Raw genomic sequence first — 26259 nt, 5'->3', positions numbered from 1 at the left:
CACTGACCCTCCGACAGTGCCCGCTCCCTCAGCACTGACCCTCCGACAGTGCCCGCTCCCTCAGCACTGACCCTCCGACAGTGCCCACTCCCTCGGCACTGACCCTCTGACAGCGCCCGCTCCCTCCGCACTGACCCTCTGCTTAAGGGTGATTCTTGCGATGGAGAGGGAGATTCCGGGTGGGCGAGGGAGACTGATGCCAGTGAGGAACGGGAGGCCGAGTGTACAGGGTGTGGGAGGAGGCTTGGGCAGAGGGTGGGAACAGTATCACCGAGTAGAGGGGCCAAACGGTCCGTCCCTGGGCAGGGCGTCGGCTCTCATGCGATGGCGAAGGGTTCGGGGTGGGCCGGGAACCGGAAACTGGGGATAACAGCGAGACCCCAATGGCCGGGGAGCAAGTGCATTTCACCAGCCCGAGCCCCGATAGGAACGTGGGGGCCGTGGGAACGGCTGGCCTGAACTCCCTCGGTTAGATGTCCATGCTGACAGCTCCTGCGGGTGTTCAGTTGGCAGACCGCGGTTGGCACTACGCCAACAGCACCATCCACCGCCCCCACCCCCCCCCCTCCTCAACCCAACGAGATTGCTGGAACACCGGCTGCGCGGACTTACCGGGAAATGACGTCCAGTAGTTCCTGCCAGATCAGAGAGAGAGAGAGAGAAGGAGGGGGGAAGAGGTTAGTGGCGTCGGTCACAGAGCTTAAAGCCCCAAAGCAGGTCAGCACGGTTCCGAGGGAACGAATGGCCTCCCCTGCGTCCTGCACACAGCCGCAGTCACGTCCCGGACGTCGCGGGGTCCAGAATCCACACACTGTGTGGGAGCAGGCCATTCAGCCCATCATGTCCATACAGACCCACCGAAGGGCATCCCACTCCAACTCATCACTCTACCCTATCCCCGTAATCCTGCATTTCCCATGGCCAACCCACCCTAACCTGCACATCCCTGGGCACTATGGGACAATTTAGCATGGCCAATCCACCCTAACCTGCACATCCCTGGACACTACGCGACAATTTAGCATGGCCAATCCACCCTAACCTGCACATCCCTGGGCACTATGGGACAATTTAGCATGGCCAATCCACCCTAACCTGCACATCCCTGGGCACTATGGGACAATTTAGCATGGCCAATCCACCCTAACCTGTACATCCCTGGGGCACTATGGGACAATTTAGCATGGCCAATCCACCCTAACCTGCACATCCCTGGGCACTATGGGACAATTTAGCATGGCCAATCCACCCTAACCTGCACATCCCTGGGCACTATGGGACAATTTAGCATGGCCAATCCACCCTGACCTGCACATCCCTGGGCACTATGGGACAATTTAGCATGGCTAATCCACCCTAACCTACACATCCCTGGGCACTATGGGACAATTTAGCATGGCCAACCCACCCTAACCTGTACATCCCTGGGGCACTATGGCACAACTTAGCATGGCCAATCCACCCTAACCTGCACATCCCTGGGCACTATGGGACAATTTAGCATGGCCAACCCACCCTAACCTGCACATCCCTGGGCACTATGGGACAATTTAGCATGGCCAATCCACCCTAACCCGCACATCCCTGGGCACTATGGGACAATTTAGCATGGCCAATCCACCCTAACCTGCACATCCCTGGGGCACTATGGGAAATTTAGCATGGCCAATCCACCCTAACCTGCACATCCCTGGGCACTACGGGACAATTTAGCATGGCCAATCCACCCTAACCTGCACATCCTGGGGCACTATGGGACAATTTAGCATGGCCAATCCACCCTAACCCGCACATCCCTGGGCACTACAGGACAATTTAGCATGGCCAATCCACCCTAACCTGCACATCCCTGGGCACTATGGGACGATTTAGCATGGCCAACCCACCCTAACCTGCACATCCCTGGGCACTACGGGACAATTTAGCATGGCCAATCCACCCTAACCTGCACATCCCTGGGCACTATGGGACAATTTAGCATGGCCAATCCACCCTAACCTGCACATCCCTGGGGCACTATGGGAAATTTAGCATGGCCAATCCACCCTAACCTGCACATCCCTGGGCACTACGGGACAATTTAGCATGGCCAATCCACCCTAACCTGCACATCCCTGGGCACTACGGGACAATTTAGCATGGCCAATCCACCCTAACCTGCACATCCCTGGGCACTATGGGACAATTTAGCATGGCCAATCCACCCTAACCTGCACATCCCTGGACACTATGGGACAATTTAGCATGGCCAATCCAACCTAACCTGCACATCCCTGGGCACTATGGGACAATTTAGCTTGGCTAATCCACCCTAACCTGCACATCCCTGGGCACTATGGGACAATTTAGCATGGCCAATCCACCCTAACCTGCACATCCCTGGGGCACTATGGGACAATTTAGCTTGGCTAATCCACCCTAACCTGCACATCCCTGGGGCACTATGGGACAATTTAGCTTGGCTAATCCACCTTAACCTACACGTAGATATGAGGAGAACGTGCTAAACCCACAGTCACCCAAGGCTGGAATTGAACCCGGGTCCCTGGCGCTGAGATACTGTTCCATCCCTGATCTCTGTCAACACCAGAAGCACGGCAATTTCCCACATGTCCCTCACCTCCAGTTCCAGGTGGATTTAAAACCCAACTCCCCTGAACACTACGGGACAATTTAGTGCCCACAGTTGGTCTCACATTGCCGTTACTCACTCGGCCTAGCCCCTGTCAGGCTCGCTCGTGGTTACACACTCTTCTCAAGTCTAAATGGAGACCTCTCAACCCTTTAAACTGAAAGTAAAGCTCCCTCTACACTGTCCCCCCCCCCCCCCCCCCCCCCCAACCCCACCCCCCTCCAATCAAACACTCCCAGGACAGGGACAACATGGGGTTAGATACAGAGTAAAGCTCCCTCTACACCGTTTCCCCCCCAATCAAACACTCCCAGGGCAGGGACAGCACGGGGTTAAAGTTACCTCTATCCTGTACCCCCCCATCCTAGGCCAGGATTGGATACAGAGTAAAGCTCCCTCTACCCTGTCCCCCCATCCCAGGACAGGATTAGACACAGAGTCAAGCTCTCTCTATCCAGTTTCACCTCCAATCCCATGACAGGGTTGGAGATGGAGTAAAGCTCCCTCTACCCTGTCCCTCTAATTCCAGTACAGGATTGGATACAGAGTAAAGCTCTCTCTACCCTTCGCCCTAATCCCAGGCCAGGGTTGGATACAAAGTAAAGCTCCCTCTACCCTTCCCCCAAATCCCAGGCCAGGGTTAGATACAGAGTAAAGCTCGGTCTGCCCTCTATCCCCCAGTCCCAGGCCAGAGTAAAGCTCCCTCTACCCTATACTCCCAATCCCCGGTCAGGGTAAGGCTCCCTGTACCCCGTCGGGTACCTTCAGGGGCACGGGGCGGTTCAGTTTGCTCTTGATGTCTGCAATGGAGTGTTCGAGCTGCAGGACGGTGGCTCCGAGCTGGAGTTGGCTCTTCTCCATCTCCTGGAGGGCGGCCTGATGGACCTGGTCGAGCTGCAGCAGGAGGATCTCCCGCTCCTCAATCAGGAATTCCAGCAGCCGGGCAAAATCCTCCCGGATCGTGGCCTTCAGTTCCACCTTCCTCGCCTGGCCCCAGGGAGAAACAGGAACGTTACTGCCAGGGGCTCCCGGGGAGGGTGGGAGGGGGGTGCGCAGGGTGGGTGGGGACAGAGAGAGGGGGCGAGACAGAGAGGGGGGGAGAACAGAGGGGGGGGGGAGAACAGAGACAGGGGTCAGAGCGGGGGGAAAAAGCGGGGGGGAAGTGGTGGGGGAAGCTGGGCGGGTGGGGAGACAGAGCGGGGGGGGAGAGACGGGGGGGGAGACAGGGAACGGGGGGGAGAGACAGAGGGGGGGAGACAGAGAGAGGGGGGACAGAGAGAAGGGGGGACAGAGCGGGGGGGAGAGACAGAGGGGGGGAGACAGGGAGAGGGGGGACAGAGAAAAGGGGGGACAGAGAGAAGGGGGAGAGACAGAGGGGGGGAGACAGGGAGAGGGGGAACGGGGGGGAGAGACAGAGAGAAAGGGGGACAGAGAGAAAGGGGGGACAGAGAGAAAGGGGGGAACAGAGAGAAGGGGGGGACAGAGAGAAGGGGGGGACAGAGAGAAGGGGGCAGAGAGAGGGGGAACAGAGAGAGGGGGGACAGAGAGAGGGGGGACAGAGAGAGGGGGGACAGAGAGAGGGGGGGACAGAGAGAAAGGGGGGGAACAGAGAGAAGGGGGCACAGAGAGAAAGGGGGGGGACAGAGAGAAGGGGGGCAGGGGGGGGCAGGGGACAGAGAGGGGGGACAGAGAGAAAGGGGGGACAGAGAGAAAGGGGGGACAGAGAGGGGGGAACAGAGAGATGGGGGAACAGAGAGAGGGGGGAACAGAGAGAGGGGGGAACAGAGAGGGAGGGGGGAACAGAGAGAGGGGGGAACAGAGAGGGGGGAGAGAGAGGGGGGAACAGAGAGAGGGGGGAACAGAGAGATGGGGGAACAGAGAGGGGGGGAACAGAGAGAGGAGGGGAACAGAGAGGGGGGGAACAGAGAGAAAGGGGGCAGAGAGAAGGGGGGACAGAGGGGAGGGAACAGAGGGGGGGGACAGAGAGAGAGGGGGGCGACAGAGAGAGGGGGGGCGACAGAGAGAGGGGGGGCGACAGAGAGAGGGGGTGGCAACAGAGAGAGAGGGGGGCGACAGAGAGAGAGGGGGGACTGAGAGAGGGGGACAGAGAGAAAGGGGGGGACAGAGAGAAGGGGGGGACAGAGGGGAGGGAACAGAGGGGGGGGGAACAGAGAGAGAGGGGGGGCGACAGAGAGAGAGGGGGGAACAGAGAGAGCTGGGGGGACAGAGAGAGAGGGGGGACAGAGAGAGAGGTGGGGACAGAGAGAGAGGGCAGACAGAGAGAGAGGGAGGACAGGGGGGGGGGACAGAGAGAGAGAGGGAAGGGGGGACAGAGAGGGGGGGAACAGAGAGAGGGGGGGAACAGAGAGAAGAGGGGAACAGAGAAAGGAGGGAGACAGGGAGGGGGGAGAACAGAGAGAGGGGGTGGAACAGAGAGAGGGGGTGGAACAGAGAGAGGGGGTGGAACAGAGAGAGGAGGGGAACAGAGAGAGGAGGGGAACAGAGAGAGGAGGGGAACAGAGAGAGGAGGGGAACAGAGAGAGGAGGGGAACAGAGAGAGGGGGGACAGAGAGAGGGGGGGACAGAGAGAGGGGGGGACAGAGAGAGGGGGAGGGGGGGACAGAGAGAGGGGGAAGGGGGGAACAGAGAGAGAGAGGGGGGACAGAGGGGGGGGGACAGAGAGAGAGGGGGGTACAGAGAGAGAGAGAGAGAGGGGGGGACAGAGAGAGAGAGAGAGGGGGGGACAGAGAGAGAGAGAGGGGGGGACAGAGAGGGGGTGAAGGGGGTGAAGGAGGTGGGCCAGATGGGGGAGATTTGAGAGAGGGGTGGGGAAGAGAGGGGGAAGGGGGTGGAGAAAGAGAGTGGGGAGAAAGAGAGGGGAGAGAGAGGGATGGGGAAGAGATAGAGAAGAAGGGTGAGGGGGCAGTGGGGGGGTGAGTGATGGGGTGGGGGTACGGAGTGGGGGGGGGGGGGGGTGGAAGAAACCAGAGGTCCAGGAGAAAACCTATGCAGCCATAGAGGGGGACAATGTGCAACTGGGGGCTGAGGCTGGAATCAAACCCGGGTCCCTGGCGCAGTGAGGCAGCTGTGCTAACCACTGAGCCGCACTGCCAACTGGGCACCATTGGCTAGAGCATGTGCCATGCAGTGACTCCCACGTGAAAGCCCATTGGGTTCTCACCCACGGGGGGAGGTAATCCCCTCACCCTCACCCCAGAGCGGGCCTGCACGTGACTCCAACTCCCTGGGCGATGCTAAAGATTTAGCCCCACCTTCCCCCCCCCCCCCCCCTCCCCCGCACCACGGACTGGGAACGATAGCTCTCACCCCATTGCGCGGTCCTGAAATTCCCACATCCCGAGCCGGAAGGTGTAAAAACGGGGATGGTGAGGCTGGGGAGGGTTGGTTTGGGAGTGAAGCCAGAGTAACGCCATCAACACTGGCCTGAGGAGACCAACACCTCTAACTCTCAGAAACCAACACCTGGGACCGTTCGCGAGAGCATGCCTTACCGAGAACTCTTCGGTTAACTCCTGGACGAAATAGACATCGCAATTCCTAGATAACAGGATAGAAAGAAAGGGCGTTAACTCAACAATAGGCTACATCACCATGTCATCAATTGGACATCGCTAAGTGGCAAATGCCAGGATATCGCCAACAAGAGGCAATCTAACCATCACCCCTTGACGTTCAATGGTGTTACCATCACTGAATCCCCCACTATCAACATCCTGGGGGTTATCATTGAGAGAGAATCTAACCATCGCCCCCTTGACGTTCAATGGTTTTACCATCACTGAATCCCCCACTATCAACATCCTGGGGGTACCATTGAGAGAGAATCTAACCATCGCCCCCTTGACATTCAATGGTGTTACCATCACTGAATCCTCCCACTATCAACATCCTGGGGGTTACCATTGAGAGAGAATCTAACCATCGCCCCCTTGACGTTCAATGGTGTTACCATCACTGAATCCTCCCACTATCAACATCCTGGGGGTTACCATTGAGAGAGAATCTAACCATCGCCCCCTTGACGTTCAATGGTGTTACCATCACTGAATCCCCCACTATCAACATCCTGGGGGTTACCATTGAGAGAGAATCTAACCATTGCCCCTTGACGTTCAATGGTGTTACCATCACTGAATCTCCCCACTATCAACATCCTGAGCATTACCACTAATCAGAAACTCAGTTGTACTCACCACATAAACACGTTGGCTACAAGAGCAGGTCAGAGGCGAGGAATAACTCCCTTCCTGACACTCCTCAAAGCCTCTCACACCCTAACCTGCACATCCCTGGGCACTATGGGACAATTTAGCATGGCCAATCCACCCTAACCTGCACATCACTGGACACTACAGGACAATTTAGCATGGCCAATCCACCCTAACCTGTACATCCCTGGGCACTATGGGACAATTTAGCATGGCCAATCCACCCTAACCTGTACATCCCTGGGCACTATGGGACAATTTAGCATGGCCAATCCACCCTAACCTGCACATCCCTGGACACCATTGGGTGTCACATAGCTTTTTTCTAAAAGCTGTTCCTTTTCTCAAGGATTCTGTGTCCTTGGGTTTTTTCAGAGGGGTCATAAACAGATCTCGGCTCCGAGGTGGCTAGTTTGGGACAGAGATGAAAGAGGATTTGGAGAGGCCTTTTTGTTTATATGTAAACAGATGAGACTTTGGGCCATAGTGGGCATGTTTTAGAAGTGACCTGTATAATGAAACGGGAGTGGTCAGTTCGGAAGGGTGAGCAGTTTAGTTCAGAACAAGTTAGGAAGTTCAGATGTGGGCTGTGTGGAAACAGGCTGCTCGACTCTCTGTCCATCTGCCCTTCCAACTTCAACCTTTAAACCTTTGCTTCATTTCTTGCTCTGTCTATAAGGGGGGTTGCTTATTGGGACTGTTGTGTATATTCGGAACAGCATAACTAAGGCTAGTTTGGATAGACTGAGGTCTGGAGGGGTTATTTATTCTGTTCTGTGTTTCATTGTGTAATTTTGTAAATAAACATTTGTCTTTTTTAAAACCTGGTAGTCAGCCCAATATAATACAGGTAATTCTCCCAGTGTCTGCGTGGGTTTCCTCCGGGTGCTCCAGTTTCCTCCCACAGTCAAAAAAAATGTGCAGGTTAGGTGAATTGCCCGTGCTAAATTGCCCGTAGTGTTAGGTGAAGGGGTAAATGTAGGGGAATGGGTCTGGGTGGGTTGCTCTTCACGGGGTCAGTGTGGACTTGTTGGGCCGAAGGGCCTGTTTCCATACTGTAAGTAATCTAATTTAGTCTTGATCGGATGGGCCAATGGGCTGAGAAGTGGCAGATGGAGTTTAATTCAGATAAATGCGAGGTGCTGCATTTTGGGAAAGCAAATTTTGGGCGGCGCGGTGGCACAGTGGTTAGCACTGCTGCCTCACAGCGCCAGAGACCCGGTTCAATTCCCGCCTCAGGCGACTGACTGTGTGGAGTTTGCACGTTCTCCCCGTGTCTGCGTGAGTTTCCTCGGGTGCTCCGGTTTCCTCCCACAGTCCAAAAATGTGCAGGTTCGGTGAATCGGCCTGGCTAAATTGCCCGTAGCGTTAGGTGTAGGGGAATGGGTCTGGGTGGGTGCGCTTCGGAGGGACGGTGTGGACTTGTTGGGCCGAAGGGCCTGTTTCCATACTGTAAGTAATCTAAAAAAAAATCTTAGCAGGACTTATACACTTAATGGTAAGGCCCTGGAGAGTGTTGCTGAACAAAGAGACCTTGGAGTGCAGGTTCATAGCTCCTTGAAAGTGGAGTCGCAGGTAGATAGGACAGTGATGAAGGCATTTGGTATACTTTCCTTTATTGGTCAGCGTATTGAGTACAGGAGTTGGGAGGTCATGTTGCGGCTGTACAGGACATTGGTTAGGCCACTGTTGGAATATTGCTTGCAATTCTGGTCTCCTTCCTATCGGAAAGATGTTGTGAGACTTGAAAGGGTTCAGAAAAGATTTACAAGGATGTTGCCAGGGTTGGGGAATTTGAGCTACAGGGAGAGGCTGAACAGGCTGGGGCTGTTTTCCCTGGAGCGTCGGAGGCTGAGGGGTGACCTAATAGAGGTTTACAAAATTATGAGGGACATGGATAGGATAAATAGACAAGATCTTTTCCCTGGGATCGGGGAGTCCAGAACTAGAGAGCATAGGTTTAGGGTGAGAGGGGAAAGATATAAAAGAGACCTAAGGGGCAACTTTTTCACACAGAGGGTGGTACGTGTATGGAATGAGCTGCCAGAGGAAGTGGTGGAGGCTGGTACAATTGCAACATTTAAGAGGCATTTGGATGGGTATATGAATAGGAAGGGTTTGGAGGGATATGGGCCGGGTGCTGGCAGGTGGGACTAGACTGGGTTGGGTTATCTGGTCGGCATGGACGGGTTGGACCGAAGGGTCTATTTCCATGTTGTACATCTCTATGACCCGAAATGAAACAGTTTGAGTTACGGTTAGAAGCAGAAGAGAAGGAAAAAGGGAGAGAGAGAGAGTTTGAACTTCCGAAACTGACACTTATAAAGGAAGCCAGCTTAAAAGGATGGAGATGAAGGCTAAAGGCGTGTCTACTGAGGAAGAGAGTGGGCGAAAGCCTGATGAGAAACTGTTTAAATATGTTCAAGCATCACCGAGATTCGATAGAGAAGGATGCTGGAAGCCTTTGTCATCTCATTTGAAAAAGTGGCTAAACAAATGCAGTGGCCAGTGACCACGTGGGTTTTGTCGGTGGTGGGGCTAGTGAGGCCTTTGAATCTCTATCCGACATCTGGAGAGTAGGAGGTGGTGGAAGAAGCCATTTGAAGTGTACATGAGCGTGCACCAGAAACTGGGCGGCACGGTGGCACAGTGGTTAGCACTGCTGCCTCACAGCGCCAGAGACCCGGGTTCAGTTCCCGCCTCAGGCGACTGACTGTGTGGAGTTCGCACATTCTGCGTGGGTTTCCTCCGGGTGCTCCGGTTTCCTCCCACAGTCACAAAGATGTGCGGGTCAGCTGAATTGGCCGTGCTAAATTGCCCGTAGTATTAGGTAAGGGGCAAATGTGGGGGTATGGGTCGGTGTGGACTTGTTGGGCCGAAGGGCCTGTTTCCACACTGTAAGTAATCTAATCTAAACCTATAGTCAACATTTCAGGTATCTAAGGATGGGGCCCTGGTTAAACTTAGTTTGGGTTTGAAAGGATCAAACAGAGTAATTTCAAATTGAAGGATAAGAGTTTTAAAAATAGAGCAAACCTACGACGCCCTTAGAGTGGCAATTATTTTGGAGGAATTCAAAAATTCGCTGCCGGAAGTATTGAGACCCCATGTGGAAAAGCAGAGAGTTAAAACAGCAGCTGAAGGGGCTGATGGTTATGAGCCGGTCCATAAGACAATGGTTTGACTTCCAGACTCAATCTCTGTCCACGAGAGAGAGAGAAACTTGGCCAAAGAGAAATCCTCATGTTGGAAAGGGAAAGGTGGAACTCAGTGAAGATCATAAGGAGAACTTACCACAGGGTAAAGAAACAACCCTTGAGGGGGGACAAGGAAGTTTAAAAAAAAACTCCAGTGTTTTTTCATTGTAATAAAAGTGGGCCAGACAAAATCAGAGTATTGGTAGGCTGGGAGAAAGATAGATGTACGAAAACCCGACAGGCCTGGAAGTTTTGTTGGACTAGTAACAAGGGAAGTTAGACAACTGCCTCAGAGTGTACAAGATGGTCAGAGGTTGATTAAGGAGGATGTGCCAGATCTGCTTAAAAAATATACATGGAAGGGAAAAAAAGTTTATTCACACAGGCCAGGAGCAACAGGCAAAGGGGTTACAATATTAAGGGACACTGGATCCTCTTTGTCTCTCATGCTGATGGATGAGGAGATACGTACACCTGAATGGACTATTGCCAGAGAAAGTGATGGTAACAGGAATTCAGGGAGAGATAAAAAATGTACAATCATTCCTGAAGAAGGGCTTATGCCCGAAACGTCGAATCTCCTGCTCCTTGGATGCTGCCTGACCTGCTGCGCTTTTCCAGCAACACATTTTCAGCTCTGATCTCCAGCATCTGCAGACCTCACTTTCTCCTAGAGAGTCCAGAGAGGAGTGGAGAATTTGTGGTAGGAGGACTGGACTAAACTCTCAGCTCCAGGAATACAATTTGTCCTTGCAAACGATGTAGCTGATTCACAGGTAGGCGTGCTGCCTACTATAGTTGAAAAGCCAGTGGAGACTGACTGAAACAATGAAGGAGATTTATTCAGGAATTTTCTCTGTAACAAGATCACAGAGGCCCAAACTGGAGCAGGAGAGCTCAAAAAATCACAGAGAAGGATGCTGACATAACTTTATCAGGGACCTTTTTTTGATTGGATAAGTGGGACAGAGCAGGAGCAAATAGGTAAACACACAAGTACCTTTTGTTCTGCTCAGCTTATCGAGTCACAGCAGGAAGATGAGAACTTAAGAACAGTTGTATCAAAAGCACATACAGAGAAGGAGAGTGAATGCATCCCTGTGTGTTATTACTTAACAAATCATGTCTTAATGAAGAAATGGAGACCATCACACATTCAAGCAGATGAGAAATGGGCAGAGATTCATCAGATTGTTTTGCCAGTAGGGTATAGAAAGGAGATGCTGAGAGTGGTGCATGAGTTATCAATTAGAGGTCATTCAGGGGTGAGAAAAACACAGGCTAAAATACAAAGACATTTTTATTGGCCTGGACTACACAAGGATGCAGTCCTATTCTGCCAGACGCGTCATACATGTCAGCTAATCGGAAGACGGTAATAAAACCTGCACCTTTAATACTTATCCCAGCATTTGAGGAACCTTTCACAAGAGTTTGATTGATTGTGTAAATCCCCTACCTCAAACAAAAAAAGGGGAACGAGTATTTATTAACGATAATGGATATATCAATAGATTTCCAGAGGCAATCCCATTATGCAACATCACAGCTAACAGAGTTGCAGAAGAATTAATCAAATTTTTTTTTACTAGATACGGGCTACCAATAGAGATCAAGTCAAATCAAGGATCAAATTTCACATCCAAACTATTTGAGGAGGTTATGGATAACTTGGGAATAAAGCAAATCAAATCTACTGCGTACCATCTGGAATCTCAGGGAACGCTACAGAGATGACATTAAACACTAAAGACCATGTTGAGGGCTTATGGTCAGGATTATCCAGATGATTGGGCTAAGGGAGTTCTGTTTGGACTTGTAGCGATCAGAGGTGCACTAAATGAAAAGTCAAATTGTGGACGGCACGGTGGCACAGTGGTTAGCACTGCTGCCTCACAGCGCCAGAGACCCGGGTTCAGTTCCCGCCTCAGGCGACCGACTGGGTGGAGTTTGCACATTCTCCCCGTGTCTGCGTGGGTTTCCTCCGGGTGCTCCGGTTTCCTCCCACAGTCCAAAAACGTGCAGGTTAGGGTGAATTGGCCATGCTAAATTGTCCCATAGTGTTAGGTGAAGGGGTAAATGTAGGGGTATGGGTGGGTTGCGCTTCGGCAGGTCGGTATGGACTTGTTGGGCCGAAGGGCCTATTTCCACACTGTAGTAATCTAATCTAATCAAATCAAACTCAGTCCATTTGAATTAATGTGTGGGCATGAAGTAAGAGGACCTGTTAAAACTGATTAAGGAGAAATTAATAAGTCAGAATTCCGAGACCACCCGTTTGGACTATGTGTCAAATTTGCAATTGGGGATAAGATATTGGTGTTACTTCCAGTAATAGGTGAATCTTTAAAAAGGTTTAGTGGGCCTTATTAAATAGGGAAGAGATTGAGTGGGATAAACTAATTGACAAGGACTCGGACAGGAAGAAATCTCACAGAGTGTGTCATGTGAATCTGCTCAAAAGGTATTTTGACAGGGAAGGAAAGCGAGAGGAGAGGGTGTTAATGATTACAGCCCAGAAGGAAGAGCCAAGTTCAGAGAATTCTGAACTGGACATTCCTCTAATCAAATTGGACAATGTGGAAGTTGTCAAAAACTGGGATAAATTATTGAGTTACCGTCCACAAGAAAATCGAAATGACCTGAAAGAGTTATTACTATCACATGGGGAGAAATGTGGAAATAAACTGGGAAGTACTAACCTAATTGTGCATGACATAGATATAGGAGATGCTGTTCCAATTAAGCAACATCCTTATAGGCTTAACCCTCTAAAGTTGGCACAGGTTCAGAAGGAGATAGAGCGCATGCTCCAAGATGGCATAATCAAAGTGAGTCACAGTGACTGGAGCTCATCCACAGTCATGGTGACAAAGCCAGATGGTACCCAATGGTTATGTGTGGACAATCGCAAAGTCAACACCGTTACAGAGACAGATGCATAGCCAATTCCACGGTTGGAGGGCTGTGTCAAAAAAGTGGGACAAGCAACTTACATTTCTAAGTTGGACTTGCTCAGAGGTTACTGGCAAGTAACTCTGTCAGAGAGAGCAAAGGCAATTTCAGCTTTCAATACGCCAAATGGACTATATCAAGTCAAAGTCATGCCATTTGGTAAGAAAAATGCTCCAGCCACATTTCAGAGACTGACTAATAAGGTCATTGCTGGATTATCCAACTGGGTGGTGTATTGATGACCCTGGTGATCTTTAGTCACTCACAGAAGGAACATTTACAGCACTTATCGGATTTATTCCATCGACAAGGCAGGCTTGGTGATAAACCTGGTAAGAAGTGAATTTGTCAAGGTCCAAGTCACCTTCGGGGCCACGTTATTGGACATGGTCAAATGGCCCCATGGGAGGCGAAAACGAAAATCATTGGGGAATTTCCTACACCAGCGTTGAGAAGAACAGTGCTACAGTCCCCGGGGTTGAGTGGATTTTTACTGAAGGTTTGTGCCGAATTTTAGCAGGGCAGCTGCTTCACTCACCGAATTGTTCAACAAGAGCTTTCGGTGGACAGCGTACTGTCGTAAGGCATTTGACAGCCTAAAAACAGTGTGAACCACTGCCCCGGTATTAGCCACCCCGGATTACAGGAAGCCTTTCAAGGTGGCTATCAACGCCAGTGATGTGGATGTAGGTGCAGGAGGATGACGAGGGGTTAGAAAGACCCATCGGGTATTTTTCCCGGAAGTTGAACATTCATCAACAGAAGTATTCAATTGTCGAGAAAGAGACTTTAAGTACAGCTTTTCATTGTTTGTATTACCAGCAATGCATCTGAGACAATCGTATACACTGATTACAGCCCATTGACATTTGTGGAAAAATTTAAGGACAAAAATATGGGGTGGCTCAGTGGTTAGCACTGCTGCCTCACAGCACCCGGGTCGCAGGTTCGATTCCAGCCTAGGGGGCGACTGTCTGTGTGGAGTTTGCACACTCTCCCAGTGTCTGTGTGGGTTTCCTCCCACAGTCCAAAGGTGTGCGGGTCAGGGTGGATTGGCCGTGCTCAATAGCGTTCGGTGCATTAGTCAGAGGGGAAATGGGTCTGGGTGGGTTGCTCTTCGGAGGGTCAGTGCAGACGGGTTGGGCTGTTTCCACTCTGTAGGGGATCTAATCTAATCTAAAACGAAAAGGCAGACTGTTTTGATGGAGCTTTTTTACTGCAGCCATTCAATGTGACAAATGTGAACGTGGCAAAGACTTGATCGCGGATGCATTAACGAGACTCGAATGAGATACGGGAGCATTCAGTGACGGGTGTACCAAGATCTGAATTTACATGTGGTTGTGCACATTTGCATGTGTACCATTAGTAGAGTGTATGTGTGTGTTTCGGATTATTAACCAATTTGTTTTTGAATGGTTTTAAACACAAAGCCATCTTTTGATAGTCTTGGTTCAATTTTTATTTAAGGAGGGAGGTGTCACAAAGCTTTTTTCTCAAAGCTGTTGCTTTTCTCAGGGATACTGGGTCCCTGGGTGTTTTCAGAGGGGGTCATAAACAGACCTCGGCTCCAAGGTGGCTAGTTTGGGACAGAGATGACAGAGGATTTTGAGAGGCCTTATAGTTTATATGTAAACAGATGAGACTTCAGGCCAAAGTGGTCATGTTTTAGACGTGACCTGTATAATGAAACGGGAGTGGTCAGTTCTGAAGGGCAAGCAGTTTAGAGTCCATTCCCTACAGTGTGGAAACAGGCCCTTCAGCCCAACCCGACCCTCCGAAGAGTAACCCACCCAGACCCACTTCCCCTCTGACTAATGCACCAAACACTACGGGCAATTTAGCACGGCCAATCTACCCTGACCTGCACATCTTTGGACTGTGGGAGGAAACTGGAGCACACCCACACAGACATGGGGAGAATGTGCAAAACTCCACACAGACAGTCGCCCGAGGCCGGAATCGAACCTAGGACCCTGGTGCTGTGAGGCAGCAGTGCTAACCACTGAGCCTCCATTCAGAATGAGTTAGGGAGCTCAACTGTGGGCTATGTGAAAACAGGCTGCTGGACTCTTTGTCCTTCTGCCCTGTAGGAGTTTGACCTTTAAACCTTTGCTTCATTTCTTGCTCTGTCTATAAGGGGGTTTCCTTATTGGGACTGTTGTGTATATTCGGAACAGCATAACTAAGGCTAGTTTGGATAGACTGAGGTCTGGAGGGCTTCTGTATTCTGTTCTGTGATTCATTGTGTAATTTTGTGAATAATATTTTGTCTGTTTTAAAACCTGGTAGTCAGCCCAATGTACTCCAGGTAATTGTCACTGCATAGTTACTGAAACAAATTGCAAAGTTACGGTGTGGGCTCCCTGCCTCAGAATGTTTTGAGTGGTCTGGCCTAGTCCATAACAGGGCAATTTAGCATGGCCAATCCACCCTAACCTGCACATCCCTGGGCACTATGGGGCAATTTAGCATGGCCAACCCACCCTAACCTGCACATCCCTGGGCACTACGGGACAATTTAGCATGGCCAACCCACCCTAACCTGCACATCCCTGGGCACTACGGGACAATTTAGCATGGCCAACCCACCCTAACCTGCACATCCCTGGGCACTACGGGACAATTTAGCATGGCCAACCCACCCTAACCTGCACATCCCTGGGCACTATGGGACAATTTAGCATGGCCAATCCACCCTAACCTGCACGTCCCTGGGCACTATGGGACAATTTAGCATGGCCAATCCACCCTAACCTGCACGTCCCTGGGCACTACGGGACAATTTAGCCTGGCCAATCCACCCTAACCTGTTAAGCTTTCGACTGTGGGAGGGAACCGGAGGAAACGCATCGAGACACTCTGCCCAGAACCGTAAGAACGTATAGAAAGTTGTGAACGCAGCCCAGTCCATCACACGAGCCAACCTTCCACCCACCGACTCCGAATACACTTCCCGCTGCCTCAAACCCCTCCCACCCCGGTTAGAATCTCTGCCAAAAACTTAAACCCCCACATCAACAGATTCAAGAATGGCTTTATGTTATCACACATCTGAATGGACCCCTCTAGATTTCACATCCAGTGCTAGTCTTGCCCTTCGTGAGTCTTCGTTGCAGCTGTTACTTGGTGTTTCTTGCTCTGATCAATCGCCCTGTGACTTGTGTGACCTGCCCGGACTGCTCGCAAAACAAAAACGTTTCACTGCACTTAGGTACACGCGACAACAATAAAGGACGCGCAAAATCAGTTGCCCAAGGGTGGAATCGAACCCGGGTCCCTGGCGCTGTGAGGCAGCAGTGCTAACCACTGAGCCACTGTGCCGCTCTACAATGACACTATCATTTGTACCTTTCATAGAAACGTAGAAGATTGGACCGGGGAGGTGGCCATTCGGCCCTTGCCTGCCATTCTTCAGCATCATGGCGGATCGTCCAACCCAACGTCCTTTCTCCCCCTCACCTTTGACCCCTTTCGCCCTCTATCAAGCTGCCTCTCGGTGTTTTGGTATCGACGTCACCCTGTGGTAATGAACCCTCTAGGCTTCCCCCTCTCTGGGTGAAGATATATATCCCCTCACCGCCGTCTCCAATCCCTGAATCCTCAGACTGGGAGCCCTGGTTCAGAGCACCCAGAGAGGGAGGGGGGAAGAGGGATGGGGGATGGACGGCGGGGGAGGGGGAGGTAGGGATTTGGGAGGTGGAGGGTGGGAAGGGTAGGGAGGGAGAAAGAGGGGGAAGGGGGGGCAGGAAGAGGGAAAGGGGAAGGGAAAAGAGTAAGGCAAGTAGAAGGGGGAAGGGGAAGGAGAAAGAGGTAAAGGGGTGAGGGGGAGTTGGAGGAGAGGGGGAGTGGAAGGGGGAAGGGGTAAGGATGAAGGGGAAGGGGAGAGTGGGGAGGAGAGAGATGAGGAGGGGGAGGGGGAAGGAGGGAGGGTGAGAGAGTAGGGAGAGAGGGGCAGGGCAGATGGGGGGACAGAGGGGAAGGGGGAGGGAAAAGGGGGTAGGGGAAAAGGGGGGAGGGGAAAAGGGGGGAGGGGAAAAGGGGGGGAGGGGAAAAGGGGGGGAGGGGAAAAGGGGGGGAGGGGAAAAGGGGGGGAGGGGAAAAGGGGGGGAGGGGAAAAGGGGGGAGGGGAAAAGGGGGGAGGGGAAAAGGGGGGAGGGGGAAGGGGGGAGGGGAAAGGGGGGAGGGGGAGGGGAAAGGGGGGAGAGGAAAGGGGGGGAGGGGAAAGGGGGAGGGGAAGGGGGGAGGGGAAAGGGGGGAGGGGAAAGGGGGAGGGGAAGGGGGAGGGGAAAAGGGGGGAGGGGAAAAGGGGGGAGGGGGTGGAAGGGGAAGGGGAAAGGGGTGGAAGGGGAAGGGGGTAGGGGGAAGGGGGGTAGGGGGGAAGGGGGAAGGGGGTGGAGGGGAAAGGGGTGGAAGGGGAAGGGGTGGAAGGGGAAGGGGTGGAAGGGGAAAGGCTGGGGGAAGAGTGGGAGAGAGGTGGGGCACTGGGGGGAGGTTGGAAGAGGGGGAGAGAAGGGGGTTGAGGAGGAGGAGTGGGTGGGGGGAAGGTGCAAAGGGGGAAGTGGAAGGGGGAGGGAAGGGGTGAGGGGGAGGGCTGCGGGAGAGTGGGAGGGGAGGGGGAGAGTGGGAGGGGAGGGGGAGAGTGAGAGGGTAAGGGGCAAGGGGAAGGGGAGTATGGGGGGGGGAAGGGTGGGTGGGAAGCTGAGTGGGGGAGGTGGTGGAGTGGGAGGGAGGAATGGAGGGGGGAGGAGAAGAGGGGGAGTGGGTCAGGGAAGGAAGGGGCTACAGGTGAGGTTCAGAGGGGTGTCTGTGCAACCCGCCGGCTGTGGGGTTTGTACCTGTGAGCCTTGGACAGGCAGCACAAGTTGCAGGGGAGCCTGTGGTCGGCCGCACAGAACAGAGTCAGAGCTTTCTGGTGTCTCTCACACTTCCTGGGGGCTGGGTCCCCCTGGGCGCTGGTGGTCACTCTCATCCCCTGCAGCTTCTCCACCAGATTGGCAGCCAGGAAGTTCTTGGTGAAATGTTTGTTGGCGCACACCTGCCAAGGAAGGAGGGACACGTCAACAGAAAGGAAGGGGCTCAAACCAGGCAAGGGGGAGGGGGGTGGAGGGGCAGTGTCGTCGAACAGAGAGAGACCGGGCGGGAGGAGGAGAGCGGTCTCGTGGCGGGGAAACAGGAATTGCTGGAAAAGCTCGTCAGGCCTGGCGGACAAACCACACTGGTCAGGCCGCACCTGGACTCTTGCGTGGTCAGAGTTGGTCGCCAAGTACCGGAAGTCAGTTTTAGAGAGGGCTTATCGAGGGTCTCGAGGGCATTGGCCGCGAGGAAAGGATTTTTAAAAAAAAATAAGCCGGGGATTGTTATCACTGGGAAAAAAAAACGGCGAACGAGAGGAGATTCTGACAGAGAGTGCCGAAAATCGTAAGAGGCGTTGGGGGGGGGAGGGGACGAGGGTGGAAGTTCCAGTTACAAGAGGTGGAGTGCACAACTTCAAGGTGAGAGAGGGCAGGTTTAAGGGAGATGTGTGAGGGACGTATTTCACGCAGAGGGAGGTAGGAAGCCTGGAACGCGCTGCTGGAAGAGGCGGTGGAAGCCATCATGTTGGCGACATTTAAAAGGCATCGTGAGTAGGAAGGGAATAGAGGGATACGGGGCGTATAAGGGAGTTTTGCAGTTTAGGCGGGGCATAACGATAGGCGTAGAGGGGCCGAAGGGACTGCTCCCGCGCTGCACTTCCCTTTTGCTCTGTGTAAAGCAGGGCCCAGTCGCCCTTCCTCAGATGCTGCCATTCCTGCAGAGCTTTTCCAGCAATTTCTGGTTTTGTTTCTGATTTCCAGCGTCCGCAGTTCTTTCTGTTTTTACGCAGTGATTAGATTCCCTACAGTGTGGAAACAGGCCATTCGGTCCGACAGGTCCATACAGGCCCACCGAAGAGTAAAGCATCCAGACCCATTCCCCTATATTTATCCCTGACTAATGCACCTAACACTATGGGACAATTTAGCATGGCCAATCCACCCTGACCTGCACATCCCTGGGCACTATGGGACAATTTAGCATGGCCAATCCACCCTAACCTGTACATCCCTGGGCACTATGGGACAATTTAGCATGGCCAATCCACCCTAACCTGCACATCCCTGGGCACTATGGGACAATTTAGCACGGCCAATCCACCCTAACCTGCACATCCCTGGGCACTATGGGACAAGTTAACATGGCCAATCCACCCTAACCTGCACATCCCTGGACACTATGGGACAATTTAGCATGGCCAATCCCCCTAACCTGCACATCCCCGGGCACTACGGGACAATTTAGCATGGCCAATCCACCCTAACCTGCACATCCCTGGGGCACTATGGGACAATTTAGCATGGCCAATCCACCCTAACTTGCACATCCCTGGGCACTATGGGACAATTTAGCATGGCCAATCCACCCTAACCTGCACATCCCTGGGCACTATGGGACAATTTAGCATGGCCAATCCACCTTAACCTGCACATCCCTGGGCACTATGGGACAATTTAGCATGGCCAATCCACCCTAACCTGCACATCCCTGGGCACTATGGGACAATTTAGCATAGCCAATCCACCCTAACCTGCACATCCCTGGGCACCATGGGACAATTTAGCATGGCCAATCCACCCTAACCTGCACATCCCTGGGCACTATGGGACAACTTAGCATGGCCAATCCACCCTAACCTGCACATCCCTGGACCGTGGGAGGAGAAGGAGACGTTTGGCATGCTTACCTTCATCAGTCAGAGCACTGAGTACTGGAGTTGGGAATGTCATCTTACAGCGGTATAGGACTTTGGTGAGGCCACATTTGGAGTACTATGTACAATTCTGGTTGCCCTGCTATAGGAAGGATGTTATTAAATTGGAAAGGGTGCAGAAAGAATTTACCAGGGTGTTACCGAGACAGGAAGGTTCGAGTTACAGGGAGAGGCTGGGACTCTTCCTTTCCTCCCTGGAACGTCAGAGGCTGAGGAGTGACCTTGTCGAGGTTTATAAAATCATGAGGGGCGTGGGTAAGGTGAGGAGGTGGGGAATCCAAAAGTGGAGGGTGTACGTTTAAAGGTGAGAGGGGAATGGGATCTGAGGGCCTTTTCCACACAGTGCTGGCTCACGTGTGGAATAATCTTCCAGAGCAAGTGTTAGGTGCAGGCACGGTTACATTTAAAAGATTTTCGGACAGAAACATGAGTCGGACTAGACTGGACTGGATTTATTGTCCCGTGGACCGAGGCACAGTGCAAAGCTTTGTCCTGCAAGAAATACAGGCAGATCGCAGAGTTATGTAGCGTAAGTAACTAACTAATTGATAAACAGTGGATTGGAGGGATGTGGGCCACACGCAGACAAGTGGGAGTAGTTTAGTTTGGGAAGCCTAGTCAGCATTTTCCATGCTGTTTGACTCCATGTCTATGACAAGCAGAAAGGTTGATCCTAGTAATTTTTTCTTGTCAGGATGTGGGTGTAAAACCCACCCCTGAGCCCAGATGGGTGTCATGTCAATTCACTGACTGTCATCATAAATTAAACTGCATTTATTTCAATGCAAGGGGCCTAACAGGGAAGGCAGATGAACTCAGGGCATGGTTAGAAACATGGGACTGGGATATCATAGCAATTTCAGAAACGTGGCTCAGGGATGGGCAGGACTGGCAGCTTAATGTTCCAGGATACAAATGCTACAGGAAGGATAGAAAGGGAGGCAAGAGAGGAGGGGGAGTGGCGTTTTTGATAAGGGATAGGATTACAGCTGTGCTGAGGGAGGATATTCCCTGGAAATACATCCAGGGAAGTTATTTGGGTGGAACGGAGAAATAAAAAAGGGATGATCACCTTATTGGGATTGTATTGTAGACCCCCTAATAGTCAGAGGGAAATTGAGAAACAAACTTGGAAGGAGATCTCAGCTATCTGTAAGAATAATAGGGTAGTTATGGTCGGGGATATTACCTTTCCAAACATCGACTGGGACTGCCATAGTGTTAAGGAGAGGAATTTCTTAAGTGCGTACAAGACCATTTTCTGATTCAGTATGTGGATGTACCTACTAGAGAAGGTGCAAAACTTGACCTACTCTTGGGAAATAAGGCAGGGCAGGTGACTGAGGTGTCAGTGGGGGAGCACTTTGGGGCCAGCGACCATAATTCTATTCGTTTTAAAATCACGATGGAAAAGGATAGATCAGATCTAAAAGTTGAAGTTCTAAATTGGAGAAAGGCCAATTTTGACGGCATTAGGCAAGAACTTTTGAAAGCTGATTGGAGACAGATGTTCGCAGGTAAAGGGACGGCTGGAAAATGGGAAGCCTTCAGAAATGAGACAACAAGAATCCAGAGAAAGTATATTCCTGTCAGGGTGAAAGGGAAGGCTGGTAGGTATAGGGAATGCTGGATGACTAAAGAAATTGAGGGGTTGGTTAAGAAAAAGAAGGAAGCATATGTCAGGTATAGACAGGATAGATCGAGTGAATCCTTAGAAGAGTATAAAGGCAGTAGGAGTGTACTTAAGTGGGAAATCAGGAGGGCAAAACGGGGACATGAAATAGCTTTGGCAAGTAGGGTTAAGAAGAATCCAAAGGGTTTTTACGAATATATTAAGGACAAAAGGGTAACTAGGGAGAGAATAGGGCACCTCAAAGATCAGCAAGGCGGCCTTTGTGTGGAGCCGCAGAAAATGGGGGGGATATCAAATGAATATTTTGCATCAGTATTTACTGTGGAAAAGGACATGGAAGATATGGACTGTAGGGAAATAGATGGTGACATCTTGCAAAATGTTCAGATTACAGAGGAGCAAGTGCCGGATGTCTTGAAACAGTTAAAGGTGGATAAATCCCCCAGGACCTGATCAGGTGTACCCGAGAACCCTGTGGGAAGCTAGAGAAGTGATTGCTGGGCCTCTTGCTGAGATACTTGCATCATCGATAGTCACAGGTGAGGTGCAGGAAGACTGGAGGTTGGCAAATGTGGTGCCACTGTTTAAGAAGGGTGGTAAGGACAAGCCAGGGAACTATAGACCGGTGAGCCTGACCTCAGTGGTGGGCAAGTTGTTGGAGGGAATCCTGAGGGACAGGATGTACATGTATTTGGAAAGGCAAGGACTGATTCGGGATAGTCAACATGGCTTTGTGCATGGGAAATCATGTCTCACAAACTTGATGGAGTTTTTTGAAGAAGTAACAAAGAGGATTGATGAGGGCAGAGCAGTAGATGTGATCTATATGGACTTCAGTAAGGCATTTGATGAGGTTCCCCATGGGAGACTGGTTAGCAAGGTTAGATCTCATGGAATACAGGGAGAACTAGCCATTTGGATACAGAACTGGTTCAAAGGTAGAAGACAGAGGGTGGTGGTGGAGGGTTGTTTTTCAGACTGGAGGCCTGTGACCAGTGGAGTGCCATAAAGATCGGTGCTGGGTCCTCTACTTTTCATCATTTATATAAATGATTTGGATGTGAGTGTAAGAGGGACAGTTAGTAAGTTTGCAGATGACACCAAAATTGGAGGTGTAGTGGACAGCGAAGAGGGTTACCTCAGATTACAACAGGATCTGGACCAGATGGGCCAATGGGCTGAGAAGTGGCAGATGGAGTTTAATTCCGATAAATGCGAGGTGCTGCATTTTGGGAAAGCCAATCTCAGTAGGACTTATACACTTAATGGTAAGGTCCTAGGGAGTGTTGCTGAACAAAGAGACCTTGGAGTGCAGGTTCATAGCTCCTTGAAAGTGGAGTCGCAGGTAGATAGAATAGTGAAGGCGGCGTTTGGTATGCTTTCCTTTATTGGTCAGAGTATTGAGTACAGGAGTTGGGAGGTCATGTTGCGGCTGTACAGGACATTGGTTAGGCCACTGTTGGAATATTGCGTGCAATTCTGGTCTCCTTCCTATCGGAAAGATGTTGTGAAACTTAAAAAGGTTCAGAAAAGATTTACAAGGATGTTGCCAGGGTTGGAGGGTCTGAGCTACAGGGAGAGGCTGAACAGGCTGGGGCTGTTTTCCCTGGCGTGTCGGAGGCTGAGGGGAGACCTCATGGAAGGGTTACATAATTATGAGGGACATGGATAGGATAAATAGGCAAAGTCTTTTCCCGGGATCAGGGAGTCCAGAACTAGAGGGGCATAGGTTTAGGGTGAGAGGGGAAAGATATAAAAGAGACCTAAGGGGCAACTTTTTCACGCAGAGGGTGGTACGTGTATGGAATGAGCTGCCAGAGGATGTGATGGAGGCTGGTACAATTGCAACATTTAACAGGCATTTGGATGGGTATATGAATAGGAAGGGTTTGGAGGGATATGGACTTGGTGCTGGCAGGTGGAACTAGATTGGGTTGGGATATCTGGTTGGCATGGATGGGTTGGACCGAAGGGTCTGTTTCCGTGCTGTACATCTCCATGACTCTATAAGTGACTACCATTGCACTACACACACACCCTCCTTTACACACACATACACACGTATATACAGACACGCACACAGACACACACACACACTCCCACACATGTATCCTCTCACAGACTTCGACCACTTTACACACTCACACACATATACACTCTCTCTCACACACTCAACCCCCTAACCCAGAGACACACACACTCCCACATGTATCCTCTCACAGACTTAGACTCATACACATATACACTCTCTCTCACAAGATACTCACAATCCCCCACCCCAGACAAGCACATGCACACATACACATACACGTTTGTGGGGTGAATTTGTACTTGCAGAGTTACATTGTACTTTGCTCAAAAACTGCATGCATTCATGTATGACTGTTAATTCATTTTTCTTTAGATTAGAATCAGTCTAAACATTATGGCACAGACAGGGAACACAGGGGGCTAACACCTTCAACATCTTATCTGGGCTGACACTAATTGTTACAGTTAACCTGAGAATGTAACTTTTTAAAAACGTTTTGTGATTTACAAATGAAAGAAGTGAAACTATCAGGGTATAATTTCCACTGTATAATTTCAGTTACATCACACTGTAAACTTTTGCTATAAATTCTGTGTCTTACAATTGTGTCCTCCACATCACCTGATGAAGGAGCGTCGCTCCGAAAGCTAGTGCTTCCAACTAAACCTGTTGGACTATAACCTGGTGTGGTGTGATTTTTAACTTTATACATCCGAGTCCAACACCAGCATCTCCAAGTCCTGAGAGTCATGGAGCTGTGCAGCACAGAAATGGACCCTTCGGTCCAACTCGTCCATGCTGACCAGATATCCTAACCTAAACTAGTCCCATTTACTAGCACTTGGCCGGTATCCCCCTAAGACCTTCCGGTTCATATACCCAACCAGATTCCTTTTAACAGGGAACTATAGACTGGTGACGTCGGTGGTGGGCAAATTGTTGGAGGGAATCCTGAGGGACAGGAGGTTCATGTATTTGGAAAGGCAAGGACTGATTCGGGATAGTCAATATGGCTTTGTGCGTGGGAAATCATGTCTCACAAACTTGATTGAGTTTTTTGAAGAAGCAACAAAGAGGATTGATGAGGGCAGAGCAGTAGATGTGATCTATATGGACTTCAGTAAGGCGTTCGACAAGGTTCCCCATGGGAGACTGGTCATCAAGGTTAGATCTCACAGAATACAGGGAGAACTAGCCATTTGGATACAGAACTGGCTCAAAGGTAGAAGACAGAGGGTGGTGGTGGAGAGTTGTTTTTCAGACTGGAGGCCTGTGACCAGTGGAGTGCCACAAGGATCGGTGCTGGGTCCTCTACTTTTCATCATTTGTATAAATGATTTGGATGTGAACATAAGAGGTACAGTTATTAAGTTTGCAGATGACACCAAAATTGGAAGTGTAGTGGACAGCAAAGAGGGTTTCCTAAGATTACAACGGGCCAATGGGCTGAGAAGTGGCAGATGGAGTTTAATTCAGATAAATGCGAGGTGCTGCATTTTGGGAAAGCAAATCTCAGTAGAACTTATACGCTTAATGGTAAGGTCCTAGGGAGTGTTGCTGAACAAAGAGACCTTGGAGTGCAGGTTCATAGCTCCTTGAAAGTGGAGTTGCAGGTGGATAGGATAGTGAAGGCGGTTTTATGGTATGCTTTTGTTTATTGGTCAATGTATTGAGTACAAGGAGTTGGGAGGTCACGATGTACAGGACATTGGTTCGGCCACTTTTGGAATACTGTGTGCAATTCTGGTCTCCTTCCTGTCAAAGGATGTTGTGAAACTTGAGAGGGTTCAGAAAAGATTTACAAGGATGTTGTCAGGGTTGGAGGATTTGAGCTATAGGGAGAGGCTGAACAGGCGGGGGCTGTTTTCCCTGGAGCGTCGGAGGCTGAGGGGTGACCCTATGGAGGTTTATAAAATCATGAGGGGCAAGGATAGGGTAAATAGACATAGTCTTTTTCCCAGACTGGGAGAGTCCAGAACTAGAGGGCATAGGTTTAGGGTGAGAGGGGAAAGATATAAAAGAGACCTAAGGGGCAACATTTTCATGCAGAGGGTGGTACATGTATGAAATGAGATGCCAGAGGAAAGGATGGAGGTCAAGGATGGGGGTTGGGGGGGTAAGGGGGTGAGGAGGGGTTTGAGGATGGGGGAGTTGTGGATGGAGGGGAGGTTGAGGATGGAGGGGGTAGAGGATGGAGGGGGGTTGAGGAAGAGGGAGTGAGTTTGGGGTAAGTGGGGATGGAGATTGGAGGATTGGTGACCGGAAGCATCCGGAGGGAAGGGTGTGTAAGTGACAATTGGAGGCGATGAGTAACCGGAAGTTCACTCACCTGCCTGCACTCGGGGCACTTGTAGCTGGTGCGCACTTCCGGCGCCAGGATCGGGGAGATCTCGGGTCCTCCTCCTCCACTTCCTGCCGCCGCCATCGTCCGGACCGGAGCCGAGGCCAGCCTTTGCTGGCGCTCCCGGCTCCGCCAGACGTGTGTGATGCAGCCCTGACAGAAGCTGTGGCCGCAGGCCAAGGTCACGGGCTCCCGGAAAAGCTCCAGGCAGACGGAGCAGCTCAGCTCCCGGCGGAGGTCCGCCTCCAGCGAAGCGTTGGCCTCGCCCGCCATCTTGGTGAAGGAAGCCTGGCGACGGGCCCGAGGTGCACACTGCGCATGCCTGAGAGGGGGCCGGGAATACCTAGAGTGGGTGCGGTGATGGGAGCTTTGACCCGCCTCCTGCAATACAAAGTAATAGAGGCCTTTCACTTACGTCATCATTGACGTAGGAGGCAGGGCCAGCGCCAT

The 26259-nt window shown here is 51.4% G+C and overlaps 1 protein-coding gene across 1 annotated transcript in view; it reads right to left on the bottom strand.

Annotated features, from left to right (window-relative positions):
- LOC132805534 (zinc-binding protein A33-like) overlaps nucleotides 1–26259 on the bottom strand; it is a 34176-nt gene extending 7917 nt beyond the window's left edge. Inside the window, exons 1-5 of the mRNA XM_060820644.1 lie at nucleotides 26225–26259; nucleotides 25798–26131; nucleotides 17852–18051; nucleotides 6145–6190; nucleotides 613–635 (exon numbers count right to left, since the gene is read on the bottom strand). Of these exons, the coding sequence (XP_060676627.1) occupies nucleotides 613–635; nucleotides 6145–6190; nucleotides 17852–18051; nucleotides 25798–26131; nucleotides 26225–26259 (638 nt within the window). The remainder of the gene's footprint in view (nucleotides 1–612; nucleotides 636–6144; nucleotides 6191–17851; nucleotides 18052–25797; nucleotides 26132–26224) is intronic.

This window comes from Hemiscyllium ocellatum, chromosome 50 (genome assembly GCF_020745735.1).
Source record: "Hemiscyllium ocellatum isolate sHemOce1 chromosome 50, sHemOce1.pat.X.cur, whole genome shotgun sequence".
In the NCBI taxonomy this organism is placed as follows: domain Eukaryota; kingdom Metazoa; phylum Chordata; class Chondrichthyes; order Orectolobiformes; family Hemiscylliidae; genus Hemiscyllium; species Hemiscyllium ocellatum.
This window is presented reverse-complemented; position numbering and strand designations above follow the sequence as displayed.